At 35.2% G+C, this 22,505-nt stretch overlaps 2 protein-coding genes across 8 annotated transcripts; one reads left to right on the top strand and one right to left on the bottom strand.

Annotated features, from left to right (window-relative positions):
* Positions 1-10,127: 10,127 nt before the first annotated feature.
* On the bottom strand, positions 10,128-11,899 carry LOC142642419 (allene oxide synthase 3-like). The gene has a single exon (XM_075816767.1). The coding sequence runs from the start codon at positions 11,843-11,845 to the stop codon at positions 10,364-10,366; it is 1,482 nt and encodes a 493-aa protein (XP_075672882.1). The 5' UTR covers positions 11,846-11,899; the 3' UTR covers positions 10,128-10,363.
* A 2,274-nt stretch (positions 11,900-14,173) lies between these two features.
* LOC142642001 (uncharacterized) lies at positions 14,174-22,144 on the top strand. Of its 7 annotated transcripts, none has more exons than XM_075816345.1 (9): positions 14,174-14,342; positions 14,483-14,613; positions 14,723-14,859; positions 15,542-15,599; positions 16,354-16,480; positions 18,507-20,633; positions 20,726-20,890; positions 20,982-21,375; positions 21,458-22,144. In XM_075816345.1, the coding sequence occupies exons 3-6, from the start codon at positions 14,804-14,806 to the stop codon at positions 18,722-18,724; spliced, it is 459 nt and encodes a 152-aa protein (XP_075672460.1). In that variant the 5' UTR covers positions 14,174-14,342; positions 14,483-14,613; positions 14,723-14,803; the 3' UTR covers positions 18,725-20,633; positions 20,726-20,890; positions 20,982-21,375; positions 21,458-22,144. The 7 variants fall into 7 exon arrangements, with proteins under 7 accessions (XP_075672460.1, XP_075672459.1, XP_075672458.1 ...); XM_075816344.1 differs by having other exon boundaries at positions 14,174-14,386; XM_075816343.1 differs by having other exon boundaries at positions 14,176-14,613; positions 20,726-20,843.
* Positions 22,145-22,505: the final 361 nt, after the last annotated feature.

The raw sequence follows: 22,505 nt of genomic DNA, 5'->3' as shown, positions 1-22,505 counted from the left end.
TATTTTGTTACGATGTTCAATTTTCAGTTTTCAGCAATAAATTCTATCCAAACAGACCCTATTTGTCCCGTGGGTTAAGAAAGGGATTGAAGAAAAGTGAACAGAATAGCAGCCACTTCCTTTCAAGTCATGAAAAACTCATGAGAGAGAGAGAGAGAGAGAGAGAGATCAAATTTCTTCAGAATTGAATCAAGAGAGAATTTTCAATGTCAGCATTTAATATATGTTGCTCGTGGGTTATATTGACAAGTCACGTATCAACTTATAAACAACCTTTGCAGGGACGGCTCCATAACATGGTTAGGGTGTTCATTTTAACTTCCTGACTTTTAAAAAAAATATTATATATAATTTTTTTGGAATTTTTTTTTTGTCTACCATAAATAAAAAAATGAACACCCTAAAATAAAGTTACAAAAACTAATAATTGTAAACACAATTAAAAAAATCAATAATTAAGTTGAGTAACAACAAAAATTAATGTTGTGGACAACAAAAATACAACAGCTAAAAAATTTGAGTTGAGTTAAATTGTCAATAAAGTATGACTATAGACATGATAAAAAATTAAAGTATTAAGAAAAATTAGAGTTGAGTTGAATTTTTATTTTAATAGAAGAAAATAGTAAATCTTTATGTATTTGTGTGTGTGTTTTGTGTGATGTTAATATATTTAAGTTCTTGCTTATTATATTTTGTATAATTTAAGTTTTTTAAAGCATCTGCATTAGCCAGTGCAAAATTAAATGGTCTATCTAATTCAGCATAAAAACTTAATTTTTGTAGGTGATGTAGGTGATTTTTGTGGTTGGTTGTGCAAAATTTGACCCTTATACCATTTTATACGGATTAATATGAATGTTCCTAATGACCATTCTAAAAAATATTCCTAGAACCACTACTCACCTTTGAGATGAGAATTATTCTAATTTGTTATATATATATATATATATATATATATATATATATATATATATATATAAAAGTTGCCTTTGTAGTTAATCATACTTCTTCAACATGTACCAAGTACCAATCAACTTGTGTTCCTTTTCTTTTCTTTTTCATTTTTTTTTTTACAAAAAAAGGTAGCAAGTTGGCGACCTTCCAATGGAAAAGTTGCCTTTGTAGTTAATCATACTTCTTCAACAGGTACCAAATACCAATCAACATGTGTTCCTTTTCTTTTCTTTTCTTTTATTCTTTTTTTTTTTTAAATGGTAGCAAGTTAACGACCTTCCAATGGAAAAGTTGCCTTTGTAATTAATCATACTTCTTCAACAAATACCAAGTACGATCTGTTATAACTTGTAAATTCACATAAAAATATCATTCTTAGAGCATCTCCAATGGTGTAGCTAAACCCAAAATTCTCTCTAAAATAGAGAATAAAACCCAAAAAAAAGCTCTCCAGTGGATTCTCTAAATCCCAATTTTTTTTTTTTGGCTTATGAACTGTAGCTCATCAACTCTGATGGGTTACTGTATATTAGCAATTGAATTTTTTTGATTAAAAATTATACCAACTACTATTATATCAATTCTTTCTCTCTCTTCTGGATTTTTTTTTCTCTCATACTCTCTCTCTGCTGCTTCTCACAGAACAAGCAAATATGAAAAAAAAAAAAAAAAAAAACAAGAACAAGCCGATCTGACCCAGCCTGGTGGTGGGGAGGAGGACGAGCGGCGGTGGGGCGGCGGACGTGGTAGTATTGCATGGTGAACGCCGATCTCCACCGGCTTTGTCCATTCGGCAATCTGACCTAGCTCTCTCTCTCTCTCTCTCTCCCTCTCTCTCTCTTTGATGCGAAGTAATTTTTACTTGTTGGAGCTTGGAATGTTCTTGAGGAGAAAAAGAAAATAAAAGAAGGGGGATAGAGATAAGACAGTGGCAATGGACATGTGTGTGGAGGAGAATGAAATGAAAGAAAGAAAAATAATATAAAGAATAAAAAATCCTAATTGGGAAATTCTACCACAATATTTTTACAATAAATTTTAAGTAATAGATTGTTATTAGTTAATATTGGTAAGTAAAAAAATAATTTTAGTAGTGGGTTCAAATTAGAACTAGTAACAACTTTCCACATAAATTTTGTTGTGAAAGTATTGTGTAAAATGTTGTAGACATAACATTTCTCATTTAAAAATGTAGTTGTTAAAAAAAATGATGATAAAAAAAAAAGAATAAAGAATGAATGAAGAAATAATATTTAAATGAGATGGAGAAAATAATAGAGAGTTTGTTGAAAAGTGTATTTGAAAAAGTAGGTAGGTAGGTAAAAGCTAAATGTCACTGTTCATTCTCCAAACAGTGCAAAAATTTGCTGAATCTGCTGGAGATGCTCTTATATAGCTATACTCATAAATAAATTCTCAAACTTGAGATAAGATCATACTATTTTGTAAAACACAAACTATATATAATTTGTTCAAATGGTGCACAAATATTTTAAATTTCCACTTTTTTTTTTAATAAATTAAAGTCCCACACTTATGTCCCTCAAACAATTACCAATTGCATATATAACAAATGGTACAAGACCTAATGCTCTTTTTAAACCTCACTTTCTTCTTAAATACAGTTTTTATTTTAACACTACTTTTTTTTTTCTCATTTTCAATAAATAAAGTAAATAAGAAACCAAAAAAAAAAAAAAAAAAAACCCAAACATGCAATGGAAGAATATGTAATTGACGAAAATCAAATGCTTGATGCTTTGGCAAATGAAGTGAACTGGCTGAAGCAACAACATTTCAGCCTTGATGTTTGAAATTCAAACTTTATCTCTCTTCTCCCACTATTTACCTAAAACCTCTGATTCATTTCTCTCCTTCTCTTCATTTCTGATTCATTTCTCTTTCTCTCTCTCCTTCTCTTCATTTCTCTCTCTCTCTCTCTCTCTCTCTCTCTCTCTCTCTCTCTCTCCCTAGATCAACTTTTCGATCTGCCCTGATCCGCTCCGAGCTTCGATCCACTCCGACATGCTCCACTCTCCCTCTCGATCAACTCTCCAATCTGCCCCGATCCGCTCCGAGCTCCAATCCACTCCGACACGCTCCACTCTCCCTCTCGATCAACTCTCCGATCTGCCCCGATCCGCTCCAATCCACTCGCTCCGAGCTCCGATCCGAGCTCCAATCCACTTCAACACACTTCGATCCACTCGCTCCGAGCTCCGATCCGAGCTCCAATCCACTCCAATACGCTCCGATCTACTCTCCCTAGCTTCGATCCGAGCTCCGATCTACTCTCCCTAGCTCCAATCCGCTCTGATCTAAGCTCTGACTGCTCCAATCAAGCGCCAATCTATGTTTATGTATCTATGTTTTTTTTTTTGAGCAAGTGTGTCTGTGTTGATTTTCTGTGTGGATGTGTTTGTGTGTAGGTGTGTTTGTATACATCTGAGGAAAAAGAAGAGGATGAGGAGTTGAGTTTTAGCTGGGTTGGTTGAGCACGGAAAGGAGAGAGAAAAAAAGGAGCGAACGGAAGTGATAAAATAATGGTATAAATGAGCTACAGTAACCATGTTAATATACATGGTTAGTGTAGCTCGGGGATGGATTTACAAAATTTTAGACATTTTTAAACTCACTGATGTGAGTGTTTTTTTGCTCAAAATGTGTAAAATTGGTAGTTATGTTTATTTTAGAAACTTTTACATCTACTGATATGGATGCTCTAACCCAACTACCAACAGAGACCATGTGCATATATAGTTATATTACAAAGCAAGTTGTAATGGTCTCAAATTTTAGTATTTGTTTAGCATCAATTTATAAGCTCAATTTTTAGCTTTAAATATTTTTAAGCTTATAAGTACAACTTGTTAAAATTTCAACTTTTTTTTCTCTGCATTTTTTTTTACTTTTTCAAATATTTTTAAGATATAAGTATGCTTTAATTTAATATGTTTTCAATAAAAAGTTAAATAAATTTGATACAGTTAACATAAAATTTTTGGGCGCCCGTCACTGCCACGTGCTGCATATTATTCTTTTTTTATTTTTTGATAAGTACGGGATATATATTTGAATAATTTTTTTAATAATAATTTGTACCTACTAGCTAGGTACCTCACTAATGATGCTCGCATGGTTACTTGTTTAGAAAATGAAGAAAAGACAAATTCAAATAATAAAATGAAAGAAGAGTGAAGAATCCTATTTTTGTCTTTTTCCTTAACAGTTAGCAGTGAAGAGTCACTTAATTACTATATTTTTGTTCGCTTTTTTTACTAAGTATTTTTTTCCTCGAATATCAACCTTTCCTTGTTTATAAGGGCACGTGAAACATTTTATAAAGACTTTGGCGTAAAATTTGATACTATAATAATTCTATTTAGGTCTCCGAAATCTTTAAATTCGATTAAAGTGGTAATTAAAAACTAAAATGAACAGATTTTGGGGGACTAAAAATTTATTTTTAATATTTAATACGATGGTGTGTTAGGCTGTCAGTCACCAAAATTCATCATTTCTCACCAACATTTTGAATACTTCTTTCTCAAAAAAAAAGAAAAGAAAAAAAGAAAAATTGTAAAAAATGTAAAATTATTAGCATTTTGCTTCCAACATTCTTCGCTTGGGAGAAGTCGTCCCATTCTTGTATGTAAATGCATTTTTTTTATCCTTATAAATTTGATAGTTGATAGTGATGTTTTTTACAAGTTGTCAGTACATTAAGAAGGCTGACGGGAATATAGAACCCGTCAGTCATTGTCATTAGGACGCCTTCTTTTGACGCTCGAGGCCACACCCCTTACGTGGTGGAGTTAGGCTGAAGTATCAAGCTGACGAAGTCAAGGCTGACGGCATTTTTGGAGACATACGTAGGCTAACGACAGTGTATGAGGCACACGTGGGCTGACGACCTTAGCAAGTAAAAGCTGAAGAAGTAATTCAACCTTCATTCTTAGCCTATCTTGACTTCTACATAAGTGAATATAAGGAAAGTTCTTGCGCTACACGTTCGACCTTAGTCAAGAAGATTCCTATAAGGAAAAGGGCTCTATACGATATGCGAAATCCACAAACTACTCTCTTAAAAGGAAAATACTTCTTTACCAAGGCGTTTATTTCGATGCCATAACACTATATATACCCCAAAACCCTCATGACCGAAAGGTACGCACAGTTATCTCAACTCTGGCACTCTAGGGTTGTTTAAAAGGCTCTAACTTGATTGTCGGAGAGTTTTTGGCCAGCACCATACCCATGCTCTCTGTTCGGTCTTCTATTTTCTCTTCGCAGGTGTTGCTTCGGTCTGGAGAGTGTTTGCAACTTACTGGTGTTTTCTTCAGCATCATCAATAGCTAACAATGGAAGATGTGAAGCTTGAATATGTCGGTTGAAAACAATATAAAATATCAATTGAGCTATGAAATTCTTAACCAGTGTAAAAACATTTGAGATAGTGGTTGATTGCAACAAATCAACGGAGGCAATATAATGGTTGTGAAGGAATTAATATTAATTATTATTGGAGTTTTGATGAGGCAGACAAAAGGAAAAGAAAATGGAGGCATCAATTGCTTGCGGTGTGGTTTGAGTTTTTGATGTGTATGGGAGAATAATAAAGAGTGACTAGTTATCTATTTATCTATTATTATTATTATACTAGCTTGTAACCTCATGAATATATACAAATACACTTAAAGATATACAATAAGATGTATAATATAATTCTTATATATATAATTTAAATACTATTGATAGTCATTTTTATAATTTTTAAACTCTTTAAAAAAATTTGTAAGGATATTATTAGATATAAAATGTAAATTGTCCATATTTTTTATAAAAAAAAAATTATTGTGAAGCACCTTTTTTTTTTTTTACGATTCATTTATTTTAGACTCTTTGATTTTTGTACTTAATAACTCACTTGGATGAATATTTATGAAGTGGTCCCACATTTGATTCTAAAATTAAGAAATAAAACTCTTTAAGAATAAATAATTTAGGACACATGGCTCAAAATTAGAATTCTAATTTGAATTTTTCTCAGTTTCACTTATTATTATATATATAGATTATAAAAGTTGGATCCTATAATCGGTGGACATACAAAATGATAATATGTGCCTCTTAATTTGTCAATGAATATGGCAATGACACTTTTTTTTAAAAAAAAATTCTCCTCTACTTCTATTATTATGGTATGTACAAATATATTTATTAGAAGAAGAAAGCACAAGGTTGAAAGAGGTCCTCAAAAGCATGGTTAAAACAATTTGACAACATTAGATCTACAAGGTTTCTATAAGCTCCTTCTCAAAAAAAAAAAAAAAAAGGGTTTCTAAAAGCTAAAGTTCAAAATTTGGTTTCACCTAGAGTTGCCATTGCCAACACATGACTAAAGCAGCCACTGGCATTGCGAATTACCATGTTGCCAATAAATGGTATTAAACTTAATTGTTCTTGAAAATTTTAATATTCTTTGTATGTGATTGGTTAATACAACTATGTGTTTGAATTTTATTTGAAAATTTAATATACTATATCTAAGGATTTTACTTAAAATTTACCCTTTTTTTAATAAAATTTATTTTAAATAAAATAGCCAAATGAAAACCAACTGATCTTCTCAATATATAGGTAGTTTTCTATTTGTAAAAAAAAAAAAAAAAAAAAAAAAAAAAAGATAACATTTTTTTTTTATATATATATACAAGATAGAATTTCTATTCTAGCCTAATCTAAGTGTATATGTGTGTGAAATTCTCTTCTAGAGACTTGAACCCCGGCTCTTGCTCCCCCCCACACCTCACAAGTATTTATGCTTGTGGAGTGACCACCGCACTAAGGGTGCGCGGTGGTAAAAAGATAACATTCTTGATTAGTCTTTGGGCATTCCCTAAGTATGATTCATTAACTTCAGTTGGTTTCATTTGTTTATTTTATTTAAAAGAAATGGTCTATAAAAAACATTAAATGTTAAAAAGTTGTACATAAATTGAAAATAAACTAAGGGTTTAATTTATGTACACTTCTTTAAGTGTAGTACACATAATTTCATTTAATTAAACTTAAACACATGGCTACATTAAACATGATTATTCTTGGAGAAGATAACATTGTTTGTATTTCATTGATCAATATATCCATGCCATTGAATTTAATTAGAGAAGCTAAAATATAACATCTAAGAAAATTGTACAGAAATTCAGCCCATAAACGTATTATTGAGGTGCTAATGTTGAACATATAAAAGTGATTTTACTTCAATAATAACTTACTTGGTTATGAAAAGAAGTTGTTTAGTTAAAAACTTAAAATTACTCGAGGAAAAATTATAGCTCGTGGGATTAAAAAAAGGGACTAGCTAGACAGAGGTTGGGGAGGGAAAGGGACTATGTCCCGTAGGGTCAACATAGGGGCTGGAGAAAAGAATGGTATTCTAAGATTAGTATTCTTAGAATACAGAATAGCAGCCACTTCCTTTCCAGTTGTTAATAAGACAAATGAAAAAGAGGGAGAGAATACAAAATTCTTCACAATTGATTAAAGAGAATGTTAACGTCAGCACTTAGTTTGCTTCTCATGGATTACATTGACAAATAACCTATACACCCACCATTTAAAAAATAAAAAAACCATGATGGAGCACTTTAGCATTTTTCGCCAAAGTATTGCTCCAAACATGCATGTTTAAAACTTTAGATTTCAACATCCAATAAGAATATAACATATATCCCTATTATGTGCAATTTAGACTACTTATTTTGTTAGTTGGATTAAATGACATACATGACATCTTTCTGATGGGAAATGAAGAGTTTTTTTAAAAAAAAAAAGAAGTTTAGTGCAATTTATTAAGTATGGCTGTTCAAATCAGTCTAAAATATAGATTCAAATTTTGATGACACATCTTCTATCTAGACTAACAAATATAGGGACAAAACTGCTCGCCTAACGAGTGAATGAGCAACAGTATTACAATACATGAGAAAATTAATATTTGTACAAACATATGCAAGGTACTAAACATCTTTGGGAGTATGGCCAAACTTAGAATCTCCTTCTAAAATATGCCGATCAATACTTATCTCCATAGCAAATTCAAGAGCTCGTCTTGTTGTCAAAGCCTCCACCTCAAATACAGCTCCATCAAAATTAATCTTATAACAAGACATTTCTGGGAATCGAAGCCTAGTGAGCCAAAATTTTTCCACCCATTTTTTTAGTTTTGCACCATCATATGAGCCAATTTGGGATCGATTGTTGCTTTTCCTAAACAAGTAAAAAGTACCAATCTACGAGAGGCTCCTAAAATAAAATATAAAAAAAAATTACCAACCCAACGACCATTGAATGGATCTGTTAGAAACTCACAACAATACTCAAGAATAAATTTTCAAACTTGAGAATTGAGATACGATCATACTATTATTTTTGACAAGCACAACTATCATTCTGAACAAGGTGCTCAACTATCATACTATTTTGAAAGGGAAATCAGTTTTTAAATTTCCACACTTCTTTTATTATATATAAGTTAAATTTCCACGCTCATGTCCCTTAAACAATAACCAATTGCATATATAATAAATGGTTTTTAAACCTCACTTTTCCCTATATACAATTTTTTTAACACAGTTTTTTTTTTCTAAATATTTTTTCCAATTTCAACAAATAAGTCAGTAAAAAAAAAAACAAAGAAAATCCAAACACATAAGGAAAGCTCCACCAATGATACCCTTGACAACCGCATCATTAGATCCTTTGCAGGACACTGTTTATTTTCCACTAAAAACCATTGCTCACCTCCCTCTCATTTGACCAAAATCAAATGAGAGGGAAAGGGACTATGTCCCTTAGGGTCAATAAAGGGGCTGGAGAAAAGAATACAGAATAGCAGCCACTTCCTTTCCAGTTGTTAATAAAAGTCATGAAAAAGAGGGAGAGAATACAAAATTCTTAACAATTGATTAAAGAGAATGTTAACGTCTGCACATAGTTTGCTTCTCATGAGTTACATTGACATTTATAAATAACCATGACGTAGCACTTTAACATTTTCCGACAAAGGTTTGCTCCAAACATGCACGTTTGAAACTTAAGATTTCAACCTCCAATAAGAATATAACATATATCCCTATTATGTGCAATTCTGAGGACTTATTTGGTTAGTTGGGTTAAATGACATACATGACATCTTCCTCCTAGAAATTGATTTTTTTTTTTTTTGAGAAGAATTTTAGTGCATTATATTAAATATGGCTATTCAAATTAGTCTGAAATATAGATTCAACGTTTGATGACACATTTTCCATCTAGACTAACAAATATGGAGACAAAATTGCTCGCCTAACAAGTGAATGAGCAACAGTATTACAATACCTAGGACATGAGAAAATTTAATATATGTAAAAACATATGCAAGGTACTAATTAAACATCTTTGGCGATATGGCCAAACTTAGCTAGTGAACTGCTACCACTCTCCACAGCATTCATGAGGATCTAAGCTAGAATCTCCTTTCAAAATATCCTGATCGATACCTATCTCCATAGCAAATTCAAGAGCTCATCCTGCTACCTGCAGAGCCTCCACCTCAATAATTTTGAAAGGAGGAGGAATCTATTGGGACAAGGAAGCCATGACCAAACCTGCTTCATTCCTTACTACCACCCCACTCCGGCACTGTTTTCCTTTTCAAATACAGCTCCATCAAAATTAATCCTATAACAAGACATTTCTAGGAATTGAAGCCTAGCGAGCCAAAATTTTTCCACCCATTTTTTTAGTTTTGCACCATCATATATATGAGCCAATTTGGGATCTATTGTTGCTTTTCCCTAACAAGGAACAAGTACCAATCTAGGAGATGCTCCTAAAATAAAATAAAATACCAACCCAACAACCTTTGAATGGATCTGTTAGAAACTCACATAAAAAGATTATCCCTAGTTGCCTAATCCTACACAGCAATACTAAAGAATAAATTTTAAAACTTGAGATAAGATCATATTATTTTGACAAGAACAACTATCATTCTCAACAAATGGTGCTCAACTATCATACTATTTTGAAAAGGACATCTATTTTTAAATTTCCACACTTTTTTTTAATTATATATAAATTAAATTTTCACGCTCATGTCCCTTAAACAATAACCAATTGCATATATAATTTTTTCTCAAAAGAAAAAAAAAACTTGCATATATAATAAATGGTTGTATACAATTTTTTAACACAATTTTAAAAAAAAAAAATTTCCCAATTTCAACAAGTCAATAAAAAAAAATCCAAATACTTAAGGAAAGTTCCACCAATGATACCCTAGATAGCTGCATCACTAAATCCTTTGCTGGAAACTGCTTATTCTCCACATAGGACCATTGCTCCCACTTGATCAAAATCAAATGCTTGTGGCTTTGGTCAACGAAGTGAACGTGGCTGATGAACCCAACAACAACGTCCCAGCCTCGATTGTAAACGTGTCGTAATGGAGGAAAAGTTCCACCAACATTACCCTAGACAGCAACACCACCAAATCCTTCGCCGGACACTGCTTATTCTCCGCTTTAGGATCATCAATCTCCCTTCCATTGGACCAATAAACATATTTCAAAAGCTTCTCTCCCTCTCCCACAAACCTATGGCCCACAAACTCCTCGGGATCTTCAAAAATCTTTGGATCTTTAGTAGCGAACGGCTGATATCCAAAGATCATTTCCCCTTTCTTGATCTCAAAAGCGGCATCATGGCTGTGGACCACCAAATCCTCCTTTGCCTTAGCATACTGGAACGCAACTGGAGGCTCAACCCTAAGTGCTTCATAAACCACTGACTTAGTTAAAGTCATCTTCTCCAACGCAGAGAAAGTGACTCCACCTTCAGCACTCACAATGGTTCTAATCTCATCACACAATTCACGATGTAACTTCTCTCCTGCTAAGCCAACCCACTTGATCAAAGCAGGAAGCAAAGTTTTCAATCCACCATAGGTGTTGAAACCAGCCATGAACACTAAATTATGACAAGCTTCATTTCTTTTAATCCCACTTTGCTCAGCTTCGTCCAAAATCGAAGCCATGGACCCATAAAAAGCATTATAAAGCTTATTATAGTCAGATTTAACAAGAAAAGCTGGTAATGGGAATGTATGGAGTAGTAAATCTTCGAAAAAGTTCAACAACTTCGGTAACCCTAGTGTAATCAATGGTGCAAGTTGAAAAAACAACCATTTGTCGGACATTGTCGAACCCTTTGATCCAAGGCGTGTATCTGAAGGGTTTTGATCACAAAAGAGCCTAAACACAAAGTCGAAAGACATTTTGTCACTAATGGTGTTGAAGTATACTTTGCCTTTGTCAGAAAATTGGTCTTCAAGGTTGACGAAAAGTTCAGACAAGCAGTTTCTGAAAAGTGGGATGAATTTATCGTGAAGAGAAGCGAGAATAGAGAAAATCAAGCGCTTGAGAAGGGCATGTTTGGGTTCGGAAGGGTCAAGATAAGAACAAACACGGTAACCACCTGTGAGAGCTGTGGAGGGCATGTAAGTGCCAACAAAAACGTTGAGCTTTTGGACTTTGGAAGTGTCAAAGAGGATGGGAAAGCTGACAGCATCAAGGAGAGCAATGACATTAGAGTTGGAGGATATGAATGGTCCTGGAGGCATGTTGGTTCGGAAGACAGTGGATTGGTGTTCTTGAATTCGGGTTTGGAAGAAGGTGTCTTTTCCTTGGTGGTAAAAGTAGTCAAGACGATCTTTGATGGGACCAAAAAAGGGTTTGCCATAGTTGCCTGGGATTGGCTTTAAAGGGAGGTCTGTTGGGGGAGAGTCATCACTGGAAGAGGATTGGAGTTTGGAAGGAGATGAGGAAGACTTTGAAGACATTGTTTGGGGATTTGGGAATGAAGAATTTGTTGGTTTTGGGTAGGATAATGTCTGGTTTTATAGATGTAATTGGGCTAACTAGTTCTATTGGCTGTTTTTTTTTTTTTTTTTTTTTTTTTTCAATCTATTGGCTGATGTTGAAAGGCATAACATTACTTCTGACCGAGAGCACAAATCCTCGGTAGTATTTACACATGATATTTGAATATTCCCCTTGAAAAGAGTTGAAGATGCCATTTGAGCTAAAAAACTCAAGCTAATTAATATAAACGTTTTTGTTTTTAAATATAAAGCATGTTTGACATTTTTAAGTTCGGTTTATGGCACATCTAGGTTACCCAAATACAATTTGTTCTTTAATTCACTGTTGAAACATTGACATCATTATTTGGCATATTTGCTCCAAATATATATATATATATATATATATATATATATATATATATATATATATATATATATATATATTATTTGGCACATCATTGGTGATTGATAAAAAGTATGGTGATACCAAACTAATACCGACACGAAGAAATTAAAATGTATGGCAGGATGGATAATTTTTGGATAGATGAAATGAACCAAAAAGTAAACACAATACCAATACAAATATCACCGCCCAAAAAATTTGACCAAGTATATAAGGACTGAAATAGATCACTAATCAATGAAATCCACTAAAAAAATACAAAACCAAACTTGCCACCCAAGGAGAAGAGTTAAAATAGAAGAAATCCTTTTTCTCAAAGCACCATAGGCAATTTTATTCATTCCCGTCAAATAGATTATATAAAAGCTTAAAACAACTCTCTTAGACTAGGAGAATGAAAATATGCAATTAAAACATTACATTTTTTATTTTTAAAAATTACATTTTCTGACCAAAGTCAAATTAAATTAGAGTTATAGAATTAAAGTTGAAACACATTAAAATTCTTGTTTTCTGAGGATGACAGGAACATAAACACCATAATATTTCTTAGGAAACTCAAATAAATGATATTTGACTTCTTGTGGAAACTTACTCATCAACCATCTGTATTGAAAGGAAAAATCATTCAAATAATGAACCTTCTTTGTTGGACGTAAAAATCATCTTGGCTGGGCTGTTAGATCAGATTAGGCTAGCTAAAACTTCAGACACTCTTGTATTAATGATCAATAAAACATTTTTTTTTCTATTATATACATATTCCAAATATCATTTGCCAATATTCATGCACAACCATCAAACACTACTTCAAATCAGGGATGGCAGTAGGGCAAGGTGGGGCCAAAAGGGGGTGGAGTTAGGCCGAAAGATAGAGTATTCATCCTCGCCTCGCATGGTTTTGTTTTGCCCTGCCTTGTATGACAGGGCAAACTTTCTTACTCTCCATTATTGCCCCTTAGGGCCCTGTGAAGATCCGCCTTGCCCTACACCTATATATATATATATATATATATATATATATATATATATATATATATGGGCAAATAACAACTTACCCATTTGTAGTTTGGTTGAAATTTAAGTTGATTACTTGTAGTTTGAAATTTGACCCTTTAACCACCTAATGTTAGCTCAGTTAGAATTTTGTAACCTAACTTTGTTAAAAACATGGTTAAATATGCAATTTTACACCACTTTTATGTTTCTCTTCTCTAAAAACACAAAAATAAAAAAATAAAAAATACAAGATCAAATAAGATAAAAAAGAATCCAGCGGAACACTTGCATAATGAGATTTCAAACTACATGTACTTAAATTTTAGGCAAACCATAGGTGGGTAAGTTATAATTTGCCCTATATATATGTATGTATGTATGTATGTATGTATGCACTATAAAACACGCGGGTTTTAGGCCGCGTTTTCAAAAACGCGGCTACAAACGGAATGAAGCCACGTTTTTAAAAAATGCGGCTTAAGTTATTCATATGAAGCTACGTGAAAACGCGGCTACAAACGGAATGAAGCCACGTTTTTAAAAAATGCGGCTTAAGTTATTCATATGAAGCTACGTCTTATACGTGCGGCTATAGCCCATGTCTAGAGCCGCGTTTTTAGTGTGTATAGCCGCGCTTTTCTGAGCGGAGCGATTGCCGCGTTTATAAAACGCGACTATGGGACCTTCCTCTCTTTTTTTTTTAAATCTTAACCAGGGCCGTGTTTAAAAAACCCCAGCTCCAGCTTGCCTAAAGCTGCGTTTTATAGACGCAACTTTAAATTTACTTTTAAGCCGCGTGTTTAAAACGCGGCTTTAGTTTGGGATGGGGCCACGTTTTTTAAACGCGGCTTCAGATTTTGCCTATAGCCGCAGGTTAAAAACGCGGTTTTAGGCTTTGTATAAATAGTAGAGTAAAAAATTTACAATCTCTCCCATCGCACGTCATCAGCCTTCATCTCTCAAGCTAGCCCTTACCCTCCATCTCCGATCTCAACCCTCACCCTCCAAGCCTCCATCTCTCAAGCCCTCACCCTCCACCTGTCCGATCTTGAATCAGCTTTCCCAAGGGTCGTTACTGATCTTCATCGATCAAGATATTTTGGTTTCCATTTGTGTGTTTTTGTGTCTCTTTGATCGATCTGCATTTTTGAATTGAAGATCTTTGTATGTATTGTTTTGGGTTTCTGATTTGGTTGTTTGGCTGGTAGAATCGTTGAAAAACGACAAAGCAGTACCCAACCATGAGAGCTGAGTACCAGAAGACTGTCGAGAAGGCGAGGAGGAAGCTAAGGGGACTCATTCCTGAGAAGCACTGCGCTCCTCTCATGCTCCGCATCGCGTACGATCTCTTTCTTTCCCCCTTTCTCTTTCTCACTCACTCACTCAGTTTCAACGGTGAGGATTTGTTGTTGGTATTAACGGTGTATGATATGATTGGGGGTGTACAGGTGGCACTCAGCCATGGAGCCAACAATGGCCTCAACGTCAATGCTTTGGTGGTGGGTAATCCCAGCTCAAATGGACAGTTAATGGTTCAATGTTCTTCTTCTGAAATGGGTTCCTTTTCTGACCACATCAATATGAGGTATGGACAGTGACTGATGGATTCTCTTTGTTTCTTTGTATAATAGGTGTTGAGGAATTGTGGGTTGTCCTTGAATTTTGGAAAGAATTCTGAGTTTTGTGTGTTTCAGATTATGTCTTTGTGGTATGGTGGGAATTGGGTTGTTCTTTTATCTTGATTTTAGTTTGTTCCACGTTTTGGGCATTGCTTTGCAATTTTCTGTCTCTACAGTCAACACGTTTTTGAGTAATATTAATTTTCCAATTTTCATAGTATAATTGGGTTTCTCTCTCTCTCTCGCTCTTGGCTGAGATTTCGATTAGTATTAATTAGTAGTAATAAAGAGCATGTCTCAAATTACAGCATAACCTTATGTTAGGTACAGAATGTTGGTGGGACTGGGTTTAAGCTTATTTGGTGGGTAGGATGGTATTAGAAACAATGGACCACATTCAAATTTTGGTTCTGAGAATTAAAAAATGTGACAATTAATGTCAAGTCTGGAGGATAATAATCTAGGAAGTTAAATAAAAGGGGCAAAAAAAAAAGGTAAAAAGGTTGTCTCCATACGATGTATATGATTAAAGCTTGCATGCATTTATTTTGTTTTTAATATGTTACATTGTGTGGACAAAGGTGCAATGAAACCAAAAATTTTGTCATATTTGAAGGCTACTTTATGTGATTTTACCTTCTTTGTCAGGCTCTTGGAGCCCATCAAAGAACAATTCCCCACTCTATCTTACGCCGATTTCTACCAGGTACTCCTTATTTTTTTTATATAATTTAAATTTTTAGATTTTTAATAATCTTAATTGGGTTTTAATTAATTAATTAATTTTTTTTTGTCAAAGAATTATCCCTCCTTTTAAAAGCAAGTACTAGTAGTTTCTTAAATACCAAGGGCTAGTGGTTTAGATTGGGCCTTCTTAGAAAAAAAAGGATGCTTGAAAGGTTGAAGTTTCTGATATCTATGTCTTAAATGTGTCATGTTACCATCCAAGTTGTGAATCCACATGGTTTGTTGCGTAGTGATATATACATGACTCACCATAAATGTCTTTTAGGTTTTTATTAATTTGATTCATTAGCAGTGGGAGCACAAGTGCCTATGAAAGGCCGTGACACTCTAGAGAGAATGAACAGCAAACTATTCATCATATGGATCAAACTTAAATAGTTTTGTACATGCTTGAACCTTGCATGAGAAAAAACGAGTACATCTATTTGCAATTGGATTTGACATGCATCCTTCAGTCATTTCATGAAAAATTAGAAAATTTTCCTTTACTGCAACAAAATTGGCATATTTCATATGTTCACTAAATCAAAATAAACTCAAATCATATGCTATGTAAAAAAGAATAGAACAATATTATATGTAATAAGGATTTAAATTGTCTTTCAGTCAAAGAGAACTCCAACCAAAAATGTAGATATATTAAAATGAGACATGAATGTATGTAAGCTTACCTCGTATATTGAAGATTTTTTTCTTCTCTTTGGATGTTGCAGTTATATATTAAAAAGCATCGGCACGGTATTTGCATCATGTATGCTTTTTTGAGCTGCTTCAGCTTGAAGAAGAATAAGCAAAAACCTCAATATCAGGAGGCTATCATTCTTGCTTCTGAAACATCTTGTAAGTAGAAAATTTGAGCTAACTTGATCAATTTTGACTTACAGATGAAATAATGAGATCAAGGATAGACAGCTTTAAGTTATCAAATTTATTTCTTTTATATATCCTGCTTCAGTTTTTCTTCTTTATGGCCTTAAGTTCTATTCTTGCTCTCAGCTACACAAACAAGTGGAAATATGAAACTGAAGTAGAAAGCATATTTATTCAAAGTAATGAAGTCTATATTCTAGCCTATCTAGGAAAAGATTTTTCAACTGGCTTTTCATTCGTTATGCTGTCAAGTGTCTTGGTAGTTATTCTCAGCTGCTTGTAGGATATGTCTCCTTTTATTAGTTAGTTAACCTGCATGGCTAGGACAACCACATATGCCATGCAATGCCCCGCATTGCATCGGCCAATTAGTCCATGCATTTTGAATCAATGCTACTTTACTTGATAATGGTTGGTCCATGTAAGTGCTAGCTAAAAGCTTAGCTCACTTGATTTTTTTTTTTAAGTACTTAGCTCACTTGATAGGTTTATGTATGTAAAGGTGTATATATATGTTGGTTTTTTGAAATAATTTTTTGGGTAATTGATAGGTTGTTGAGATGGTGTGGGGAAGCCGTTGGATTTGTATATTTTCATGATTTCTTGTATGTATAGGTGTGGCAGCTAAGGCTCTATGTGCTGCACTGGTGTGGTAGCTAAGGCACTATGTGCTGCACTGTGTTGCAGCTTGGGCTGCACTGGTGTGGCAGCTAAGGCACTATCTGCTGCACTAAGCTGTAGCAGCTAAGGCATTATCGGCTGCACTGTGTTGCAGCTTGGGCTACACTGGTGTGGTAGCTAAGGCACTATGTGCTGCACTGTGTTGTAGCTTGGGCTGCACTGGTGTGGTAGCTAAAGCACTATCTGCTGCACTAAGTTGCAGCAACTAAGGTTGATATATATATATATATATATATATATATATATATATATATATATATATATATATATATATATTCTTTTGTTTTGTTCATCCTGATTTGAAATTTGATTGTGCTAAGAATATTAAGACACTCACCTATGAAAGAATAAGAAGGTTATGATGATACAGAAGAGTTGAATTTTACGCTCTGTTTGTTTCAATGGAAAACCTTGTGTAAAGATAGTTTTCCTTATTTTCCAATATTTGGTAGCATAAAAAAAATATGAGTCAAAGGAAAACTATCTTTGGTCAATATAAAAGATATGGCTTATTTTTAAAGATTGTTTTCCATTAAATTTTTTTGGAAAACAACTCTATCTCACAGCAAGCTAAATAAGGAAAGTTAAGAAGTTGTTTTTTAACTTATTTAAAGTTGCTACCAAACATTGAAAAATGAGATAGTTTTATAGAAAATGTTTTTAAAAAATGACTCATTTTCTAGAAAATATCATTATTGAAACAAACAGAGCATTAGGATGGTTTGGTTGTGTTGTGATAAGGGCATTGGCCAAAGGTCAAGTTTTTGGTGGTTTGAGAGAAGGACTTGGGTTTTGTGTTTTTGATTGTAGCTTGCTTTGTTGGTTTGTCGTAGGTTTGAGACCTTTGTGGTTAGTAGTTTTTCAATTCTCATTGGGGTGCAATGGCATATCTGTGTTTTACTGCTTTAAAAAAAATTAATGGTTTTTGCTTCTATTTTCTAGGTTTAGATAGTTTATCTTTTTATGGTTCATTTGACTAATAGAAATTAATTGTTTCTTTTAATTTTTTGGCTTTTAAGTTAGAAGCTATTAAAGTTTGTTGAAAAAGTTGATGATGGTCATTGTAATTGAATAATTTCTTATTAAATCTAAAGTAAATGAGTGTAGGATTGTGTTTTATGTTAATATGAGATTTCCATTTGAATAAGAAAATTATTTTACCCAAGTAGTGTTAAGGAATTGATGAATGCAAATGTGTAACACCACGTTTTCATGCGCTCTGTTTCCCCTCATTCCCAAATGCATTGACCTCTTTCTCTTTGTTAATCATTTGATTCTATAAGTAATTAAGTGGGGAATTGTATGTTGATTACAGGTACCAGAACCATTTGTGTAATTAGTAAAATAGATCAAGCTGTATCAGACCAGAAAGCTTTGGCTGCTATTCAGGCTCTCCTGTTAAATCAGGGGCCCTCAAGAGCATTTGATATGCCATGGGTTGCTTTAATAGGTCAATTGGTTGCAATAATTCTCGTAATGACTAATGTTTTTACTTACAACAAATGTGACTTTATTTCCTTATTTTTGCTATAATTCTTGAGGAGTTTGGATTTTGGAGTTTTGTGACGTATGAGGAAGTTTTCAAATGTTAACTTATTATTAGGTTATTGATGAGGGCGAAAAAATCACCAGTAAGCTGCAAGAACTCTCCAAACCGAAACAACACCTGCAATCAGAAAATAGAAGACCTAAAAGAGAGCACCGGTGTGGTGCCGGCCAAAAACCCTCCGAAGGTCAAATTAGAATCTGTTTTTTTATAACCCTAGAGTGCTAGAGTTGAGTTAATTACGCATACCTTAATACCAGGGTTTCTGGAGTATTTATGGTGGTGTAGGGTTATCACTCCTACCTTGGCCAGGAAACCTCTTTCCTTTTAGGATAATACTTCTTTCGATCCCACATTCCTTATAGAGTTCTTTTCCATATAGGACTCTTTTATTATGGTCAAACATATAACACAAGAACTCTCTGTGTTCACGCTTGTGTGGAGATAAAGCAAAGCTAAGTCAAACATGTCGTGTGATGTACAATTAGGAATCTGTGACGGCCAATCAGTACCCGACGGATACCGAATGTTGACACTGTCCAATACGTACCCTTGTGGTATCCATTCGTTGACCTACCTAATGTTGACACCACTCTGTCGTGCATTTATGAAGAAAGATCCGTCTCATATTTTTACCCTCTTCAGTTGCCCCCTCACTCCTTGAATCCGTCGTTACAGACTAGACAGATTCATGGAGTGGCAGTTGTCATTACGGCAACTTATTGAGACTTGACGGGCCAACCTTATTTATGACGAAGGACACGTGGCCTTTATCTATGATGAAGGACATGTGGCCTTTATCTATGATGAAGGACACGTGGCCTTTATTGATTAGTTGTTCCCCCGAAATGATGAGTCCCTTCATATTCTGTGCCCTTTGTTCTATAAAAACTTGCCTTTTCTTCCTTCATTTTCATCTTCCTATAAAAAATTTGCAATCAGAGCGCCACCGTCATTTATATTGCGCATTCGTATCGTCCTGCTGGTATATCCGTCATTTCGTGTTGTTTGACTTCGATCCGGTATGTGCTTTCACCCGTTCTTTTTTTTTTTTATGCACTTTCTGTAGATCCGTCAATGTCTTAGGTTTTACCGTCATATATGTAGGTAATATCTAGTGCGCCGAGTAACCAATCGTTTGTTCGCAACGGGGTGGGCTACGATGAGGGATTCCAGTCAGGTCAAAGAGATCCTGACACTTCAAGTGAAGAAAGGAATTCGTCCGCTACCTCTCCTTCCCTAGATGACGAAGGTTTGGAGTTGGATAGTTCAGGGTCGTCAAGCGATAACATAGATGGTGTTGATCCCTCTGTTCAATCTGTGATCGGTCCGGACGGTCTTAGGGAATTCGTCATGTTACCCCTGTGGATGGTTAATGATTTTAGGTCCACGGTTACGGAATCCCATTTCAAAACAATTAGGGCCAAGTATCAAATTCCTGGCAACGTCCGTCTCCGTCTCCCCCACAAGTCTGAGAAGTGTTATTACAAGGGGGTCGACGGTGTTGGGATCTATGAGCAAGCACTGAAGGCAGGGCTCAGATTCCCTTTAAGTTCTCTCCACCATTGACTACTTCAATATCTTGGTCTATCCGTCACACAAATCTCCCCAAACGCCTGGAGGGTCTTTATAGGCGTGGAGGTCTTGTACGGGGCCATGTCCAACAGTGCCTGAAGGTTGACAGTGGAAGAATTCTTTCACTGTTACTGTCCTGCGGAGATCATAAAGTCAAAGGGTATGTACAGTTTTGTAGCTAGGAGCCCGTTCTTAAGGCTTGTCCGTGATACACTCGACTCCACAGGTATTTTTTCTTGGAAGGGGACGAATGGATGTGTCGTCCAGGGGATGACACATATATGCCCGTCGACACCACATGGGGCATAATGCCTCCGTCGGGTATGCAATTGCTTTTAGCTCCCGTCTATTAAACATTTGATTTTTTATTTTTATTTTATTTTAAAGTTATTCTAACCGTCTTTTTTTTGCAGCTCGGGACCGTCCACAAGTTACTTTAGAGGAGTAAAGCTTTCTGGAGAGGATTTTCAACAAGACGAAGCTTGAGGAGAGGACGTGGGCACAACTAGTCACCCTCGACACAATCCATTGGTATTGTGAAGGCCCCGAACTCACTTCTGCCGCCCGTCGTTACGACAGTAGAGTTCGCAAACATAAGCCTGTCATAAACTCTTTCCGTCTCTTTTAATCATTCTTTTCTAACATTGCACATCCGTCTTCGATTTGCAGAAATGGATGCTGCCAAGAGAAGAGCCTTCATCAAGCAGCAAAGAATAAAAAAGAGGTCAGTCAAGCTAAGGGGACGGTTCCATCCATTCCGTCAAAATGGAACCAACCAGAGAAGACGGACTGTCTGCCGAAGAAACAGAAGACCACCCCAGAGCCCGTCGTAGCATTGGAGGCCGAGACCAAGAAGATGGTTACTCCCGTCAGGCATGGAAAGGGTAAAGGTCTGATGAAGGGTCTAGCTCATACCGATAAGAAACCACCCGTCCTCCTTCGAGAAGATTCAGAATACGCCTTGGAAAAACTATCGTCCATCATGACTGCTGATGATTATGAGGACCTTGGAAACCACGCGACGGAGGCGATGGGAGAGACGGGCCTCTTCACCATTGCTCAGGTATTTTAAACCCGTCCTCAAGCTTGAATCAGTCCTTTCTTATGCGTCGTATACATAGTGTTTACTTTGTACTTGCTTTCAGGCCATGCTAATGATGAAAGGATTGATGGGCCGTTGTATAAATCATGAGACAACTATGGACCATCTTAGGAAGAAAAATAAGATGATGGAGGATGAGCTTCACGACCTAAAGACCTGGAAGATCAACATGGAGAGAAAACTCAAATGTTCGAAATAGGTCAGAGGAGAGCTGGAGAAGCATACGGAGTAGCTGACGCAAATTCTAAAAGACAAAGAGAAGGAGGTGACGGATGCCAAGACTCAGCTTCGTGAAGCAAAAGAAGTGGCAATCCGGGAATACCGCGACTCCAACCTTCTTCTGACAAAGCTTAGGAGCTCTTTTGCTGACGGATTCAACGATGCCCTCCGTCAGGTCAAGGCATCGTATCTCGATCTGGACGTGTCCCATGTTTCTATAGACGCTCAATGGCAAACACTAGCTCAATCCATCCATTCTGAGAGTACTAAAGATGTGTTTTCCGTCACTGCTCCTATTGATGAAGGCCAGACTCTTCCTCAAGATCAATCGGACGATAACCAGAAAATTGAAAGCTCATCCCCAAGCATCAACAGCAGTAGTTTGTGTTGAACAGTCGTAATTTGTGTAATTTTCAGTTTTTTTTTTTTTGAATTGTCAAGGACAAGATTTTTAACCGTCGTAATTTGTTTGTGGACACATTTCTTATAAGATTTACCTAGTTTATCTGCTTTCTTTTTATCCGTCATTTATTTTCAATTAATTGCTAATATAATAGTCCAATCATGTTGCAGGGGTCCGTTCACTATTTGGAATAACTAAGTTTTCACCAATTTCGGATGATCCATCCACTTTGTGAACCTTAGTATTCATCCTAGTTGGATGATCCGTCCACTATGTGGACAATAAGTTTTCATCCATTTTGAATGATCCGTCCACTTTGTGGACCTTTGTAATGTTTCATCTTGGCTGGATGATCCGTCCATTATGTGGACGTAATAAGTTTTCATCCATTTTGGATGATCCGTCCACTTTGTGGACTAGTATTCATCCTGGTTGGATGATCCGTCCACTATGTGAACTTAATAAGTTT

The sequence above is a fragment of the Castanea sativa genome, chromosome 7 (genome assembly GCF_040712315.1).
Source record: "Castanea sativa cultivar Marrone di Chiusa Pesio chromosome 7, ASM4071231v1".
Taxonomy (NCBI): domain Eukaryota; kingdom Viridiplantae; phylum Streptophyta; class Magnoliopsida; order Fagales; family Fagaceae; genus Castanea; species Castanea sativa.
Note: the sequence above shows the minus strand (reverse complement) of the source record. Positions and strands in the feature narration are given on the sequence as shown.

Bases quoted from the DNA above. Each gene is read 5' to 3' on its own strand.
- LOC142642419 (XM_075816767.1), bottom strand. From the start codon at position 11,845: ATGTCTTCAAAGTCTTCCTCATCTCCTTCCAAACTCCAATCCTCTTCC.
- LOC142642001 (XM_075816345.1), top strand. From the start codon at position 14,804: ATGGTTCAATGTTCTTCTTCTGAAATGGGTTCCTTTTCTGACCACATC. The intron at 15,600-16,353 runs GTACTCCTTATT...TGGATGTTGCAG, and splicing joins CTTACGCCGATTTCTACCAG to TTATATATTAAAAAGCATCG. The intron at 16,481-18,506 runs GTAAGTAGAAAA...TGTTGATTACAG, and splicing joins TCTTGCTTCTGAAACATCTT to GTACCAGAACCATTTGTGTA.